The sequence below is a fragment of the Cebus imitator genome, unplaced genomic scaffold (genome assembly GCF_001604975.1).
Source record: "Cebus imitator isolate Cc_AM_T3 unplaced genomic scaffold, Cebus_imitator-1.0 Scaffold180, whole genome shotgun sequence".
NCBI lineage: Eukaryota > Metazoa > Chordata > Mammalia > Primates > Cebidae > Cebus > Cebus imitator.
In genome coordinates, this window is record NW_016107495.1 from 1628272 (window position 1) to 1647193 (window position 18922).

Here is an 18922-nt window from a genome sequence, read left to right on the forward strand (position 1 = left end):
TCTTCCTTTTCCTTTCTTCCTCACTCTTCTATTATCTCATTTTCTATTTTTAGCTCCACCCTGTCATAAGTTTCCTACTACAATTCTATCCCTCCACTTCTTCATTTTCTTTTTTTTTTCTTCTCCTCATCTCCCTATCTCCCCATCCCTGCTGGTTTTCCATCTGTTCTTTCCTTTACTCTGCTTTTGTGCTTCCCACGTTCATTCATATTTATTTTTTTTATGTAAGATAAGCATATATTGAGCACCAAGTAAGTGTGAGGCATTGTTGAGATACAAGCATAAATAAAGCATGTAGCATGAACGCAAATCAGGGTGAGATCAAAGCTCTGGCAGTTCATTCCCTTGAGAATCTGAGCTATGGGAGCATGCCAAGGTAAATACTCCCCAGGCCTTCCCTATATGGATTAGGAATTTCAATGGGATTTAGATAAATAGTATGCAAATGACATAAAATATGAGCCCCAGAGTTCAGAGAATAGGGAGCACATCCATTTAGGACATGTTTTGGATGAAGGCGTAAAAACAGTAGCCCCAAAAAGTTTACAGGAATATTTTCATTGTAAAAATTAGTAGTGTTCAGTATAAAAATTACTTCTTATAAAATAACACTGTACATTGAATGTATGAAAATGGTATTTAAGTTGGCCTTGTCCCTGGGGATCTCTTATATAACATTTATTAATATGAGTAATAACTACCAGCATTCCCACAGTTGGAATAGGAATCAGTCTAGGACATTTCTGTAACTTGTTTGACCTTGTCCACTCCAACTCCACCTTGCTCACTTGCAGTATTTATGAAATAGTTATCACGTACTTCCTAAGTGCCAGACAGGTATGCTGCTGGACAGTGAGGGATCCAGGCTTTAATGCTTTCTATTTCTTCCTAGAGTTTTCAGTCTAGCAGTGTCTGTCTCCTAGGTTTTGCCCTTACTTAAAGACAATTGCCCATAACTATTTCTCCTCCTCACTTGGCCAGATCCAATGCCTTCTTAGAGGCCAGTTGTATTCCAGTGAACCTTCCTTGGTTACCCAAGCTAAAAGTGATTTCTCTGCTCTCTTCTTCGCTCCTATTGTGTTTATTTGCTTTAACCACTAATTTGGCAATTAATCATGTTAATTGCTTTGTGACTTGTATCTATTGTTGTCTTGACTTGTTATTTAAATTGTGTTGTGTTTGACTTTCACAGTTGGATTTTTGTCTTCTGATTACAAGTTCTTGAGAATAGAGGCTCCTTTGTATAATCCTTATAGCAATGATCACTCCAAATTTTTTTTTTCATTATGCATCCTGTCTTAGTCTGTTTGGGTTGCCATAGCAAAATACCTTAGACTGGGTAATTGATAAAAAACAGAAGTTTATTGCTCACAGTTCTGGAGGCTAAAAAGTCCAGGATCAAGTCTCTGCTAGATTTTATCTGGTGAGGGCCTGTTCCTCATAGATGGTGCCTTCTGTGTGTCCTTCCATGGCAGAAGGGCAAAGAGGCAGACAAGTTCCCTCATGCCTCTTTTATAAGGACACTAATCCTATTTATGAGGCCTCCATCTTCATGACCTAGTCAGCTCCCAAATGCCCTACCTCTTAATACCAACACATTGGTGATTAGGTTTCAATAGGAATTTTGAGGGGACACAAACATTCAGACTATAGCACACCCCAAATCATTTTAATGTGTACCTCTGCTACATGTATATTTAATTGTAAAAATATATTTAATTATAAAACATATATAAAATATAAGCTAGAAATGATATAAAGATAAAATAAGCAATACTATAAATTTATATTACTTATATTGTGGTATTTTTACCTGCCATACCTGAAAAAGAAATCTGAAAATATATGTAGATACCAATGGAAGAAATGTTTTTGTCATAAATTAAGTGTCCAGAAATGTGAGAATCTGTCTCTGGAGTCTTTATTCTGTTTTACTGGTTTCTCCATCTTTGTACCAACATCAATATTTGGTTACTAACATTTATAATAAATTTTGAAACTCAGTAGAGCAAATTTCCTACCAAGGTTTTTCTTATTATGGTAAAATACATATAATATAAATTTACCATTTTAATCATTTTTAAGCATACAGTTCTGTAGAATTAAGTATATTCATATTGTAGTACAATCATTACAACTATCTATCTGAAACTCTGTACCCATTAAGCAATAGCTTCCTATTTCCCTCTCCCCCAGTTCCTTGCAACTACCATTCTACTTTCTTTGACTATGAATTTGGCTACTTTAGATACTTCGTGTAAGTGGAATCATATAGTCTTTGTCCTATTTTGACTGGCTTATATCTCTTAGCATAAGGTCCTCAAGATGTATCCATGTTGTAGTATGTATCAAAAGTTCCTTCCTTTTTAAGGCTGGATAATATTCCATTCCAGTGTGTGTGTGTGTGTGTGTGTGTGTGACACACATATATGGTACAGTTTATCCATTCATCCATAGATGGACACTTGGATTGCTTCTACCTTTTGTCTGTTGTGAATAATCCTACCAAGTTTTTCTTCTTCAAGAGAATCTGATCTATTCTAGGTTCTTGGCATTCTATTTGCATTTAGAATCTGCCTTCCAGATTCCAGATCAATTTAGGTAGAACTGACAACTTTTCCTTATGAGTCTTTTTTTTTTGAGGCAGGGTCTCACTCTGTGGCCCAGACTGGAGTGCAGTGACGTGATCATGGCTCACTGCAGACTCTACCTCACTGGCTCAGGTGGTCCTCCCACCTTTGATTCCCAAGTAGCTGGCATTACAGGCATGTGCCACCATACCCACTATTTTTTTAAAAAATTTTTTTGTAGAGACAGAGTTTCTCCATGTTGCCCAGGCTGGTCTCAAACTTTTGAGCTCAATTGATCTGCCTGACTCGGCCTCCTAATGTGCTGAGAGTATAGGTGTGAGCCACTGTGCCTGGCCTCATGATGAGTCTTCTAATCCATGAACATGATATCTCTGTTTATTTACTTGTTTACTTATTTTCTTCTTAATAATAGCTTTCTGCATAGATCTTGCACATCTATTGTAACATTTATTTCTATATATTTGATCATTTGATATTATTTTAGATGACATCTTTCTAAAAGTTTCATTTTCTGACTGTTGATGGTGTATGGAAATACAATTGACTTCTATGTGTGCACTAACAACTTTGCTAAACCCACATATTAATTCCAATGGTGCATATGCACATTTACAAAATTTTCTATGTGCACAGTCACATTTTCTGCAAAAAAGTAAGTTCTATTTCTTTTTTTCCAATTTTTACACCCCCTCATTTCTTCCATCCTGGCTAGGACCTCCAGTACAATGTTGAATAAATGTGATGAGAGCCTGTATTCTTGTTTCATCCTCTATCTCAAAGAAAAAAATTTCAATGTTTTATTTTTAAGTATGATGTTGCTTTAAGTTTTTTATAGATAGCCTTTATTAGATTAAGGAAGTCCCTTTTTATCCTAGTTTATAGAGAGATTTTAAAATTATGAATGGATGTTTAATTTTATCTGACACTTGTACTTATTGAGGTAATCCTATTAATTTCCTCTTCTCTTACAGAGTTAAATGCACATATTAGAAAAGAAGAAAGGTTGAAAATTAATAAGCTAAACATCTATCTGAAAAAGTTAAATGATTTTCCCCTTCCTAGTTAGCTTTTAAAAATAGTATGTGAGCCCATCATTTCTACTGAAACCATATTGTAATTTAAACTACATTTTTGTTATAGGGACACCTACCAACATTTAAAAATACTTCCTACTCTAAAGTAGAGTTGAAGTTTATCATTTATAAATGGAGATACGGCATAGAAGCTGAGAATAACAGTTGACGCCACATGAACTGGCAAACACATTTTCTTGAATATTTTAATTTTGTAATTTTAAAAACATTCTGGGCTGAGTCATTTATTTTGGTAATGGCATTTTGGAATGCTATGCTAAGAATTAAATCTATCATTTTTCTGGTAGGGTCTAGCCATAGTATTTAGTCTTTAGAGAGAATATACTTGATATATCAAGAGTATCATATGTCATCAAATATGTAGCCCCATTCCCCTGAAAAATAGCACACAAAATGTATCTCAGTGCAGTTTTGTTGTCTTCTTGTACCAATTTTAATTTGCACTTTTTGCTTGTAAAAGGGTCTAGGACTTGACCTTGTAGATTTTGATCTAGCCAGTTAAATGGGGTATAATTATAGACCTTTCAAGGCTGAATATGTAAGGTTTCGTGAATCAGTTCAGATGCCTTTGCAGATAAAATGCCCATGTTATACATTATTTAAATAGATGTTAAGATACCCTTTGTCAGTCTTCCAGCTTCTTTACTGCTGTATCCAGTCTAGAAACCATGATAATTTTTGAAACTAAGTAATCGATAGCAGATTTAATTCAGAGAAAATAAATTAATTCTAAAAGATGAAAATGTAGTAGTTAAATTAACAATAATTAACTGTAATATGTGACTTAGTAGTTATTTAAAAGGCAATTATTGATCTTTAAGCCTATTTTATTTGAGAGTCACTTGTTATTTTAGGTTGCCAAAGTTGAAGACTTCCTCCTCAGCTGATGTTAAATATTGTTGGTTAAGCACAAACGTCACTATCAAGAAAACAGGAAGCTATGTAGGACACATGCCAAATGGTAAATTAATAGTCAGGGTAAAGGAAACTGACGTAGGCCCAGGGAAGGAACCCTGGACTCATCTAATTTGTTCTTTTTAGGTGGCTTGAAGAATAGAAATGGTCTAAGTCATTATTTTTTCAAGACGGTATATCAAAAAACAGGGTTAGCCCTATTAAACTAGAAAGAATAAATTTTCTTATATTTTGCATTATTTTAAAACTGGTAATGTTTTAAAGGTTGTAGAATATATTCTTAGAGCTTTGTTAATCTAGATTAATTCTTGGCTATCACGAAAAAAGCTATAAAATGTAGTAAAATTTGCCTACTTTTATTTTTTATAGTGAAACCTTAATTGAGTTGGGTCTCAGTAACTAGGAACAAGTGATAATTTAAAGAGGAGTCAAATCCAAATTTACCTTTCATTTTTTATTTAAAGTTTATTTATTTAAAGCATTTGTTAAATCAATCAGCAGTGTCATCATTGCAGAGTCTGTGTCATTACAAGGGCCTTGTTCCCTCTCTGGCAGCCTTGATTTACATGTTTACAGTTTTTATATTATTACTGATAAATAATTTTCTTTTCATTAGAGCACATGTAATAGAACCTCTTTTTGGCAATATTTTGTCATCTTTTACTTCTCATTTTTCTAGGTACTTAATAAAATATCATTTGTTGAAAACATTTATAGTTCACTCTAAGATTTATAGTTATAAATCTTTGTAAGTCACTAATTATAATTTATAATTCACTAATCACAAGATTTCTCATTAATCTGATGGTTTTCTTTTAAGTTATTAAGAGATGGTTTAATATAGTAATTAAGAAAGTGGGCCATGGAGGCAGACACCCTCGATTTGGATCCAAGCTCTGTCACTCACTAGCAAGTTACATAGCACCTACATGTCTCAGTGCCCTCATCTATAAATTGGAGGTAATAACAGCACCTATCTTGGAAGTTTGCTGTGAGTTTAAATAGTTTAATGTAGTTTGGGGGGCTGAGGCGGGTGGATCACGAGGTCAAGAGATTGAGACCATCCTGGCCAACGTGGTGAAACCCCGTCTCTACTAAAAATAGAAAAATAAGCCAGGCGTGGTGGCGCACACCTGTGGTCCCAGCTACTTGGAAGGCTGAGGTGGAAGAATTGCTTGAGCCTGGGAGGCTGAGGTTGCAGTGAGCCAAGATTGCGCCTGGCGACAGAGCAAGACTCCGTCTCAAAAAAAAAAAAAAAGTTTAATGTAGTTAAAGAACTTAGAATAGTGCCTGCCGCATAGTAAATGCCTGACAAATATTAGCCACTGTTATTTGTTTATTGTGGAAATAGAATAATTTTAGGTAATAAAGTTTAAATTCTGAGTTGTGTGTACAGCTCTTTAAAGGGAAGACATTCCATAAATAATCATACTTTTGCCTTTCTTGGGGGTAAGGATGAGCACATCATACCAATTCCAGTTAAATCAAGTGTTTTTTTTTTTTTTTAATCATAAAAAGAATACAACACTAGGAGTCAAGATTTATGCATTCATTCAGCAAATCTTTATCCTCGCATGTAGATAATTGTTGGAGTGTTCACCTCCTGGATATCAGTGCTAGACCCTGGAGATTTAAAGATGCCTAGGCCATGGAGACTAAGTTATGGTTAGAGTGTACTGAAAGTGGTTTCCAGTCCTAGAGTGCCTGTGAGACCCTTTGCTCTTTGATGTCATCATCTGTAAAATGACAGTTCTTGAGTTTAGTTTATGAGTGCTAGTAATATGCTAAAATTTCATCAGTGCTGGATATTTAGCACTGTGCTAGGTGCCATACTAGGACTTATTTAAAAAAGAGCATAACATAGTTCTTGACACTAGAATCTTATAACCTGGTTGGGAAAACAAGCCACAATGAGAAAAATAGGTAATACTGGGTGTCACGTGATTAAATGTAAAATAAGAGACTCAACAGATGAGAATATGCGAAGGTTCTTATGCTCAGCATTTTATTGCGTCAATGATTAACTGCCATTTCTGTAATAAAGTACTAGACTAAACTACCTCCTTTGATGCTATCAAGAATTCCCACTTGATAATTCCTACTTGCGTAATCTGTATAATGTGAGTTTAACTCCCTTTGTTCACCCACATGTTAAATTTTAAAATAGTGCATTCCCAGTATATTTAGGTAATTTGAAATTGGTAAGAGATACATTTGTACAGCAGAGTTTTTCATCCAAAAACCCTTTCTACACTCTAATGCCAAGATATGTTTTTTGTTCTTGTTACTGCTATATTCCTAGCACTTAGTGCCAGACACATAGTGAGCACTGATGAAATGTAGTTGAGAGACAAATTTGAAATTATACTTAACTGTCAGCAATTTTAAAATAGTTTTAAAATAATTTTTAAATTAAAAGTGATTCAATTTGGAATATTGGCTTTTTCAACCTTGGCTTTAACTATGTGTGAGGACAAGTTGCCATTCTATAAATATAACTTCAATATAGCCAGTAGCTTTTTCTTTACTAGCTTTTTCATATTTGTATAAGGACATAGCTTTCTAGCTGAGTGAATTTCCCTGCTATATTAGTTATGTGTTACTGATTTCTGACAGTAGTTTCATGGGAGACCTTAAGCTAGAACTGCCCAGCCAAGCCGTTCCCAAATTCCAACCCAAAGAAACTGTGAAAGATAATAAATGTTAGAGATGTGAAGTTCTGTGATATCACAATATAAAGGCTTTCATTTGCTTTACTGGAAGACCATTCATCAGTATATCAGCCTGAATTCCTTCCTTCTGAAGAGGAGTGAAGTACTTTAAAAGAAAAAGATAAAATCAGACCATCATAGCCAAGTTTTCATAGTCAAATAGAAAAGGGTTGTATTTAGCCTTAAAATAGTTTATAATTGTGTCCGAGAACCATGGCTCATGCCTATAATCCCAGACTTTGGGAGGCTAAGGCAGGAAGATTGCTTGAGGTCAGGAATTTGAGACTAGCCTGGGCAAACCAGTGAGACTGTCTCAAAAAGAAAAAAAACTGAGCTGAGTGTGGTGGTGCACCTGTAGTCCTAGCTACTTGGGAGACTGAGGTGGGAGGATTCCTTGAACCCAGGTGTTCAAGGCTACAGTGAGTTATAATTGTGCCATTGCACTCCAGCCTGGGCACTAGAACAAGACACTGTCTCTTAAAAAAATTACAATAGTAAAATAGTTTATAGTTCATGTTCATTATAAAAATCAAACAATGTAGAAAGCTGCTGGGTGCAGTGGCTTACTCCTATAATTCCAGCTCTTTGGGAGGCTGAGGCAGGAGGATTGCTTGATCCCAGGAGTTTGAGACCAGCCTGGGCAACATGGTGAAACCTTGCCTCTACTAAAAATACAAAAAATTAGTTGGACGTGGTGGCATGTGCCTGTGGTTCCAGCTACTTGGGTGGCTGATGTGGGAGGATTGCTTGAGCTTGGGAAATTGAAACTGCAGTGAGCTGTGATAGCACTACTCCAGCTTGGGTGACAGCAAGACCTTGTTTCCAAAAAATAAAAAATAAGAATAAAAAAATGCGGAAAGGTAATTAGAAGAACGCTGTAAAAATCATTTCAAATCCGGCCACATTTTGGTTAATCTCCTTCTGAAATCTGTTTATGTATGTAGATAAACATACTTAAACGTATCCTTTTTCCATTAGTGGAATCATACTGTTTCCATGTACTTTAAAGCTTTTATACATTATCAATTTTTTTTTTAATTTTATTTTATTTTAGGTTTTGGGGTACATGTGAAGAACATGCAAGATTGTTGCATAGGTACACACGTGGCAGTGTGATTTGCTGCCTTCCTCCCCATCACCTACATCTGGCATCTCTCCCCTTGCTATCTCTCCCCAACTCCCCACCCCCCTACTGTCCCTCCCCTATTTCCCTCCAACTGACCCCAGAGTGTAGTGCTCCCCTCCCTGTGTCCATGTGTTCTCATTGTTCAACACCCACCTATGAGTGAGAACATGCGGTGTTTGATCTTCTGCTCTTCTGTCAGTTTGCTGAGAATGATTATCAATTTTTAACATTACCATGGGTTTAGAATTTACTAAAACTCCCCTTAGTGTTGTATGATGTTGGAAAGATCACTTACTTGAAGTGGGGACGGGCATGGGTAATATCCCCCAAAGCATAATCAGGTCAAAATGATAATCTTCAGTTAGCTTCAGGTCGTCTGTTAGCATTGTGAGAGGGATATACAAATTTGGGGCCAAGAGTCAAACTGTTTAAGGCCACAGAGGAAAGCTCTTTTAAACCTATGCTTTTTTTTTTGAGACAGTGTCTCGCTCTATTGCCCAGGCTGGAGTGCAATGGCGCGCGATCTTGGCTCACTGCAACCTTCATCTCCTGGGTTCAAGCAATTCTCCTGCCTCAGCCTCCTGAGTAGCTGGGACTACAGGCATGTGCCACCACACCCAGCTAATTTTTGTATTTTTAGTAAAGATGGGGTTTCAGCATGTTGGCCAGACTGGTCTTGAACTCCTGACATCAGGTGATCTGCCTGCCTCAGCCTCCCAAAGTGTTGGAATTACAGGCGTGAGCCACTGTGCCTGGTCCCCATGCTCTTTTTTGGTTAACAGAGAAATGGATACCCTCCTTTTGTGCAAATTGAATTTTCACAGTAAATTAAAGAGCATAACCAAACCAATTTTAGACAGAGGTATCTTAAGAAGAGGAAACATTTTAGTTTAATCTTAGGAGAAACATGTTATTGGCCTGTTTCCTATAAACCTATTTATCCTAGGTAATATAAGGAAGATAGAATGTAATGTATGTTAATTAATTTGCCCAACATTTCATTGGAAGATAAGTTGAGTGCCACTCAGGAGAAAGAGACCTACTAATGGCAACTTTCCTCTGTTGCCTTGGGCACTTTGGCTCTTGGTCCCAAATTTGTATATTCCTCTTAGCAAAGCAGAATCCCTGCAGATAACTGGAGATTATAATTTTGACTTGAGTGTGCTTTTAGGAAGTATTACTCCCTATACCCCTCTTTCCCATTCCCACTCAAGTAAGTGATCTTTCCAATATCATAAAGCACTAAGGTGAGGTTTTGTGAATTTTTCTTCTGTATTTTCTGTGACATTTTAGTGGCCCTGATAGATTGGTTAGCCCACTCATTAACCTGACTGTTTGCATAGAAGATTTGGAGGTCATCTCACAAAACTCTTGATTTCCTTTTCCCTAAACATGCTCCTTTCCCAGTCAGCCCTGTTTAATAAATCCGTTTGTCTCATCTCCACTACTGCTACCCTTGTCTAAGGATCCATCATCTTTCTTTCTTTCTTTTTTCAGTTTCAAAGTGGTTATTATTATTATTATCCTGCCTGCATTGGGTTTTCAGTCCCAGTGGGGATTGAGAAACCTGGTGAGACCAGTAGCATCCCTGGGGGGTAAACACAAGACTCATCCACATTGCTCCCAGCTGCCCTGGCCTTCCTACAACTCTTAGAGGTTTGCAGTCCCTATTCCTCATAGCCAGCTATGTAGTGTTATCTTTCCCTGAAATAGTAGTGTCTTTGGGCAGCATTCCGTTCCAGGTGGATAACCACACCCTGAAACACCTCTCTCCATGACTGAAGATGAGAAGCTGAAGGGGATGGTCTCTGCCCTCTGTGGCCCTGTGCGTTCCTTTCCAGCACCATTCTTGCTCTCATGCGCCTGAGTCGGCCTGGTCTGCCAGGTGGGCTGCACTCTGCTCAGCCCCCACATCACAGGAGACCGTCTCCTTACCGAAGACCATGAAGTGAGTGTTTACTAAAGCAGCAGCATTATCACTGCACCAGAGTTAGAAAGTGGACAGTCAAGGATCTCTGTAGATAGCAGAGAAGTAGGTAATACCATCTATAAATGCATGTTGGTTTTGCGCCATCATTTTTCTTGGCTAAAATGGCCTCCTGTCTGGTCTGGTTGTGTTCATTTTATCCCTTATGGTCTTTTTTTTTTTTTTTTTCTTTTTTCTATACGATAGACAAAGTGATATTTTAAAAACATAAATATTTTTACTCTTCTGCCCAAAGCCCTCCTTTGTGCTTGGCATAAAAACCGAATGAATTGCAACTGATTGCAAGGCCCTGTGTGATCTGTCCCTTGCTTTTGCCCCTCTCTCCCTCATTGACTATGTCCTAATCTTTTGCTCTTCTCTCCCTCATTTACTGTCCTCTAGCCGCCTTGCTATGACATATCAAGATTTCTTCCCCAGATGTACCAAGCTTGTTCCTGCTTTCCACCTTTGCACCAGCTCTTTCTTCTGCCTGGAATGCTCTTTCCCAGAACTTGGCGTGGTGGGCCCCTTTGTGTTATTCAAAGTTTTCGGATTTCACCTCCTCCAGAGGTCCTCTTTGATATTCCAGTGTACAGTAGCTCCTGCTTCATTGCAGCACCCTGTTTTATTTTCCTCATAGCATTTAGCAATCCTAAACCATCTTTATATGTTTGTCTCTTGTTTATCATTTTCTTCTTCCCTTACTAGAATTTAAGTAACATGAGACGGTAGATCTTCTCTGTCTTGTCCATCCTATAATCCTAACACCTATAGCAATGCTTGATAAATCCTATCTAAATGAAAAAAAATCAGTGAATGAACCAAAGAGATAGAGAAATATACTTTTTTCTTTATAAAACTTTAATTTTTTAATTGACATATAGGAATTGTACATTTTTATGGGGTTTGTAATGATGTTTTGATACATATAGTATATAGTGATACAATCAGGTTAATTAGCATATCCTCATCTCAAACATTTATCATTTCTTTGTGATGGAAAGATTTAATATCCCCCTTCTAGCTATTTGAAACTATTTATTATTAACTATAGTCATCTACAGTGGTGTAGTACACTAGAACTTATTCCTCTTACCTTGCTATAATTTTGTATCCTTTAGGAAATCTTTTCCTATCCCCACTAGAAATGTGCCTTTTAATACCTTGAGGTTGCTGGAACCAGCTGTTGATGTAGTAAGGGAGGAAGGCAACATAGCAGTGCACAAAAATACTTTCCCAGTCCTGGCTAAAGTATATAATAAAGAGTGTGCCCTAACAGTGAGTGTAACCATTCAGGAAAAAAACAATTTCTCATTGAAAAAGGAGTGAGTTATTCAAACAAACTGGAATCAGGTTAATTATGTGGATTTCCTGTACAGCTAATAACTTCAGTCTTTAAGCTACGTAGTTAGATAATTTGATGCTTCAGGCCAAAAAAGATACTTGATTGTAAATGGTGTTTTTCATAATTTTAAAGCATTGCAGTTGAATGCAATAGAAGGAAAACTCTTGGTGTTCTTATAGGGTTCATAACAGCATGCTCATAATGACAGGATGCTCATTACCATCATTAGATTATACTTTATAATGCTAGAGTTTATGTTTTCTGTAGTCTTTTAAAATAACTGCTATGTTGTGGGCTAGAAAAGATTATGGGAATATGATACCTCTAAAATATACTCCAAAGAATTTTTTTTATATTGAAAGGAAAATGAGAAAGTATTCTTAAAACGTGTAAAAAATAAAAATAGGTTACCATTCAATTGCTTGTGCAACTTTGTTGTTTAGTTTATAAACTAGTATTTTTATTGGCCTCTGAAGATAATGAAGAATAATCAACTTAGTGACTTATGTTAAATATATCTGAGTTAAAGTTTCTGTCTGCTTTTGTTTTCTTTCTTTTTTTTTTTTTTTTGAGACGGAGTCTCACTCTGTTATTTAGGCTGGAGTGCAGTGGCACCTTCTTGGCTCACTGTAGCCTCCACCTCCGAGGTTCAAGCGATTCTCCTGCCTCAGCCTTCTGATAGCTGGGATTACAGATATATGCTACTACACCTGGCTAATTTTTTATTTTTAGTGGAGATGGGGTTTCACCATGTTGTTAAGGCTGGTCTCGAACTCCTGACCTCAGGTGATTCGCCCACCTTGGCCTCCCAAAATGCTGGGATTACTGGTGTGAGTCATCACACCTGGCCACTGTCTGGTTCTTTTCTTTAATATTCAAATAGTTTTGGGAAAAAGTAATAGTAAATCTAATGTGGGGTCTGAGTTAGTTTATTTAAGCCAAAATTTTTTCAATTTATTTTTAAATGACTTTTGCCCTTCCAAGTCACTATGAAGGGAAGTTGTACATTTATTTCAACTATGCTTCCATTCATTAAACTACTTTTATAGGTTCTTTTTAAGAATTGCTTCACAGCCAGTTTTGGAATCATGAAACAAAATTAGCCTCCTTGCTTTAATTTATAAATTAAAGACCTCATCTTTTTATAACAAAATTAAGCATATTACTTTCTCAATCGACTTCATATTAGTATTTTGTTAACTTATGAAGCCTATGTAGCTGTTATGCAGTTGAACTTATGACTTCTAAGATTGCAAATTATCTTGTACAGTAAATCTGTGATGAGCAAGAAACATTATATAACTTTGTGGAATAATAGACTAAAAAAAAAAACCAGGACGGGTACAGTGGCTCACACCTATAATCCTGACACTTTGGGAGACAAGGTGGAAGGATCACTTGAGTCCAGGAGTTCGAGACCATCCTGGATAACATAGTGAGACCTCCTCTCTGGAAAAANAAAAAAGCTAGGTGTGGTAGGCAGCACCTGTGGTCCCAGCTGCTTGGGAAGCTGAAGTGGGAGGATCACTTGAGCCTGGGAGATTGAGGCTGCAGTGAGCAGAGATTGCACCACTACACTCCAGCCTGGGCTACAGAGCGAGACCTTGTCTTGAAAAACAAAACAAAACAAAAAGAAAACACCAAACTGTTCAGACCTGGGTGACTACCCCCTGCCTTTTAAATTTGTATTTTTCCTGAAATTGAGTGCTCATTGTGCTTTCCTGCAGATGAAAGTTAGGTTGCGCCAAATCTAAAGGCAGCACCATACCTTTGTGGAAGGAAAGAAAACCACCTGGTACCAGAAAAAGGCCAAAAATGGACTCTTTTTTTGTACTAACAGAGTGAAAGCTAAGAGTCCATATTTAAAATATGATCATAAAACTATTCTTATTTTACAGTTCTTGGCATAAGAATAGACATGTGCTTTGGATAATATACCTAATTTTAAAAGTTGAGATCTGCTTCTTTGAGAGAAGTAGTTGAAACACACTGTTCGTGTGCTTCAACTGGTTAGAACACATGTAAGCTTTATTCATTGTGAAATAAATGAATTATTTGTTTTAGGGTAAGTCTTATTGTCTTGGCTTCCATGACAATTAAAGGCTTCTGTTTTGTTCTATAAGCCAGTGTTTTAATCTGTTATGTATAAAGATCACTTTTTGTTTAGTATTATAAGTATATGGGTTTTTAAAGTTTGTTTTTTAAAAATATTTTCTTTCTTCTCTTCTGCATTTTTTAAAGCTGCACATCATTGACTCCTGGGCCCAACTGTGACCGATTTAAATTGCACATACCATATGCTGGAGAGACATTAAAATGTAAGTAAACGATGACTATTTTACTTGAAATGTAGGTTACAGTGTCAGCTACTGGACTTTGTGCTTTAGTTTTCATTTCCTGCTGTTGTTATCTCCTAAGATATTGATCGCTAGGATTTACCACTTTTCTTATCTGTCATTCAATTCTAGTTTGATTAAAAATAAGGCAGTTGGCAGGGAATAAGTTGTGGTTAAATAGGCATGCACAGAAATTCTTAATTTTTAGGCATGCACAGTAATTTTTTTGTGTTTTTTTCTCTATAGGTGGCTTACATAATACTCAATAAAGAGTCCATTGCTTTAGAATACCTGGCCATTTAGAAACAGTTTTTAGGTAGGAGTGGCTACTGTTCATCACTGCTGCTAACCCCTGTGTGGAACCACTGTGCCACGACTTGTCATTGATGTCTTCTGTTGTTTCCAAAGTGTAAGAGTCCTACCTCAAAAATGCTTGGCATGGCTTGGGCCTATCAACATGTTATCCCCTTTACAGCAAAGATCAGAGATACAAATGGTCTGCAAGAGTTAGACTGGTAACATAGTGAGGGAAACAGGCTAAGTGTGGCAAATCGCGACACCCTGTCACCTAAGGGGAGTATCTCTACTAATTTATTGAGAGAAGGTGGAAATATGGAATTTTACATGAATTCTGTCAATTTTAGTTGTTGCTACTTTTTCAAAATTAAAAACACAGTATGGGCCAATATTATGCAGGCTAAATTGAACATGTCTGTGGGCTGACTTGAGTTCCTGGACCACAAGTTTTTGATCTTGGATGGATAGTATGGAAGATCTGTCTTTGGACTTACCCCACCAGCTACAGCAGCCATCAAGTCTGTATCAGCCTTTCTCTGTCACTATTAACCAATACTGAAGCTCTAGCCTAGGTTGGAAATCACAATGGCTTTGGCTAGTTACTATTGGTAATCTTACCAGGAATTTTCTCTCTTGAACCTATACTTGTGGGGAACAGCCTATTATTCTATTCTTGAAAAGAAAATAAAGAACATGGGTATTAAACATGGGACAGATGGGTAAACTGCTTTTTTGGCCTGTGGACCAGCATGTTCTACTATTACACGCCAGGAGGGGCCACGTCTCTGTATAGTGTTTTGTATTCTTAGTACTATATTCTGTGGAATTACTTGATACTAATTTATCAAATGCAACATTAAATGAAAAATGTAAGACATGTATACTTGTCGGACTTGCATTATTAGACCATTTTCTAGAAACTGTTAAAATATAAAATAATTTTACCTGTCTGAAGTAGTAGGACAGATTCGATTGCTACTCTTTTGAAAAATTATTAACTAAATTTAAAAGAAATTATCAAAGTAAATAATTCATGTGGTTAAAAATGTAAAAGTACTGTAATTTTTTGATACATGAAATCAGTAGTCTTCTCTCCCAGTCCAGTTTTCTGAGAGAATCACTTATAGATTCTAAAAATTGTTCAGTTTAGCTCCCTGGGGATGATCTCCATATCTTTAAATAATACACTTTTGCCTCTGTTTCTTGCCTTATCAGTTTTAGACATTGTTATCTTTTGACTTCCTGTGCCGATACATGAAGCATCAGCCTATTTTCCTTATACCCCTTAACTCTTTCTTCTTTTCCTTCTTAAAATGTAATTATATCACCATTATTGGTTCCTGTGTTGGTTACCCTGTAGCTTAAAAAGTTTTGCCTACTTTTTTTAATAGATCACTTTAGATGTTGTATTACACAGTTAAATGAATAGCCCCTAAGAATTCTTAATAAGTGTCTGGCACATAGTAAGTATTGTTATTACTTAGGGAGAATCTCTGTGCAAGAATGGTGAACACTTAGTGTAGTATACTTTTTAGTTTTCTATTAACCAACCATAGATAACTGTGTCTTTTGGCTCTGCATTTTGTAAGATGAAGATATTGCCATTCCTTTAATTCCTCTTCCTTCACCTCTCAACTTTTGTCTTTGGTTATTTTCCTTTTGCATTTTCAAGTTTGGTAACTTACTGTTTGTTCTAAATCTGTAGTTGTCTTCTGTGCCTTGTCTATAAATTACTTGAATGATTGCTCTGTAGGCCTGTTCTTGCATAATTATTACTGTGAGATTTGCCTTTGTTATTCTTTTGAATTTGACCTTGTTTTGTAGAATCTATGTATCATAGATTCTATGTTTTGTAGAATGATTTCTTGGTAAACAGGTTACCTGCTTATCTTGCTGGAACGCCTTGTCAAATAACTTGCTCGGATTCCATTCTCTCCACCCTTCTGCCTTTCCTTTAGCCCATCTGATAATTTTTTATTACCACAGACACAATTGGGTATCTTAATTTCTAAGAGCTCTTTCTTGCACTGTTTCTCGTTCTCAGCATCTTGTTCTTATTTTATGAATATAGGTCCTTTAAAATCCTTCAAAGAATAAAATTTAGAGATTTTTTTTTTTTTAAGTTTTCTTCTGTTACCTGAATTATTTTAATTTCTCCTAGGGATTATATTTTTGTTTATCGTATTTTTTTCCCTCTTTTATTCAATAGTTTTCTTCAATAAAAAGGCATTCATTTATGTTTAAGATAGACAATAATATACTGATTGGGAGTTCTGAGTAGGTGAGCAAGAATTATGGAATATGTGGATGGATGATGGGCCAGATGTGAGTCAGCTGTTGTAGCTCTCCTCACATAGTTTTTTCTATTTCTTCAGTGACTATCTGGGGATACATACCTGGTCACCATGTCATTTTCAGGGGGTAGATATATTCCCTGAGGAGCTTTTGCTTACTCTCCATGTTCTTAGCCCTGTGTCTCATTCTTGCCTCCTCTTACACTGGATACTCCTCATCAGTAGCCCCTTCCCCACATTATTGCAGGCCAAACCTTTTCTCTGCCCTATCTTGTCAAGTATTACACTTCCATCTGCCTTCTGCCTTCTAACGATTTGCTAAACTTTCTCATCTACTGATTACCACTCTCTTCCCTTCCTCTTCATCTTCTTGTTGTTTGGGATTTTATCTTTCTGTATTCACTATTATTTAATGGGATTGGAAGGTGAGTCTTGGAGAAGAAATAAGTGTGTATGGTCAGTCCACAGTCTTGAGACAAAAATAACGTGACTTCAAAGACATCTTTCTAGTAGTATGAGTTTATGTTAGGAAGCATTTATTGATACCCTATATCCTCTCATTGCTATAAGATCTTCATGGGAAACCTTTAATAACATTTGTGATTAGGGTATTAGGACTGTCACTCAACATATAACATAATTATATTTTAGCAAACAATTCTTAGTATCATTGTTATACATTAGGGACTTAATTTAGCCCACAGTTTGCTCTATAATAAATAAATAATAAGTGAACATTATATATGGGCGATTCTTACACTAAAGCGAGTCAAGATTCTATTTTAAAGCAGCTCATAGACAAATAAAAGGAAAAGGTAATTGACCATGGAAACTGTATTTATGAAAGTTCATAGAATTAGAAAGATGAGGTTTTGTTTTCTAAAAAAAAACACATGTGTGTATGTATATATGTATATATATAGCATACACACACACACACACACACACACACACACACACACATATATGTACCCACATACACACACATATATATGTTTTGTTTTTTGTTTTTTGAGACAGATTCTTGCAATGTTTCCCAGGCTGGACTTCTTGGGCTCAAATGTTCTTCCTGCATCAGCCTGCTAAGTAGCCGACACTACAGTATCCATAGGGGATTGGTTCCAAGACCTCCTGTGCAAGTCCCTGATATAAAATGGCATAGTATTGATGTATAACCCATGCCCATCTTCCTGTGTACAGGCATACCTCATTTTATTGTGCTTCAACAAGGCTATTGTGGGTTTTTTTTTTTTTTTTTTTCCAAATTATTGCAGGTTTGGGGCAATCCAGCGTTGAGCAGGTTTATCAGGGCCGTTTCTCCAAAGCATATGCTCATTTCATGCCTTTGTGTCACATTTTGGTAATTTTTGTAACATTTCAAACTTTTTAATTATTATTTTTTTAAACTTAAAAATTTTTGCTTTTTGAATCATGAAGTGTTTCCACATACTTTTTCATTATTATTCTGTTGTAGTGACCTGTGATTAGTAATCTTGAATGTTACTATTGTCATTGTTTTGAGATGCCATGAACCATACATACCCATCTAAGACAGTGAATTTAATCAATAAATGTGTATGTCTGATTGCCATACTGACCGACCTGTTTCCTTTCTCCCTCTCCTTGGGCCTCCTTATTCCCTGAGATACAGCAGTATTGAAATTAGGCCAGTTAGTAACCCTGCAATGTCCCCTAAGGGTTCAAGTGAAGAGTCTCACACCTCTCACCTTAAATCAAAAGCTAGAAATGATGTTTAGTAAGGAAGGCATGTTGAAAGCTGAGACAGGCTGAAAGTTAGGCCTCTTTGGCCGAACAGTTAACTATGTTGTGAATGCAAAGAAAAATTTCTTGAAGGAAATTAAAAGTACTACTCTAGTAAACACATGAATTGTAAGAAAGTGAAATAATTATTGCTGATATGGAGAAAGCTTTAGTGGTTTGAAGGAAACATCAAACCAGCCACAGCATTTCCTTAAGCCAAAGCCTAATCAAGAACAAGTCCTAACTCTCTTCAATTCTAAGAAGATTGAGAGAGGTGAGGAAGCCACAGAAGAAAATTTGAAGCTAGCAGAGGTTGGCTCATGAGATTTAAGAAAAGAGGCCATTTCCATCACATAGAAGTGCAATGTTAAGCAGCAAGTGCTCAAACAGAAGATGTAGCAGGTAATCCAGATCTGGCTAAGATCATTGATGAAGGTGGCTACACTTACCAACAGATTTTCAGTGTAGATGAAACAGCCTTATGTT

At 36.4% G+C, this 18922-nt stretch overlaps 1 protein-coding gene across 5 annotated transcripts in view; it reads left to right on the top strand.

The window, feature by feature from the left end:
* Positions 1 to 18922, top strand: part of BABAM2 (BRISC and BRCA1 A complex member 2) — a 449656-nt gene that overhangs the window by 30838 nt on the left and 399896 nt on the right. For all 5 annotated transcript variants that reach the window (XM_017545672.2, XM_017545670.2, XM_017545671.2 and 2 more), the window contains exon 3: positions 13990 to 14066. In XM_017545672.2, coding sequence (XP_017401161.1) covers positions 13990 to 14066 — 77 coding nt within the window. The remainder of the gene's footprint in view (positions 1 to 13989; positions 14067 to 18922) is intronic.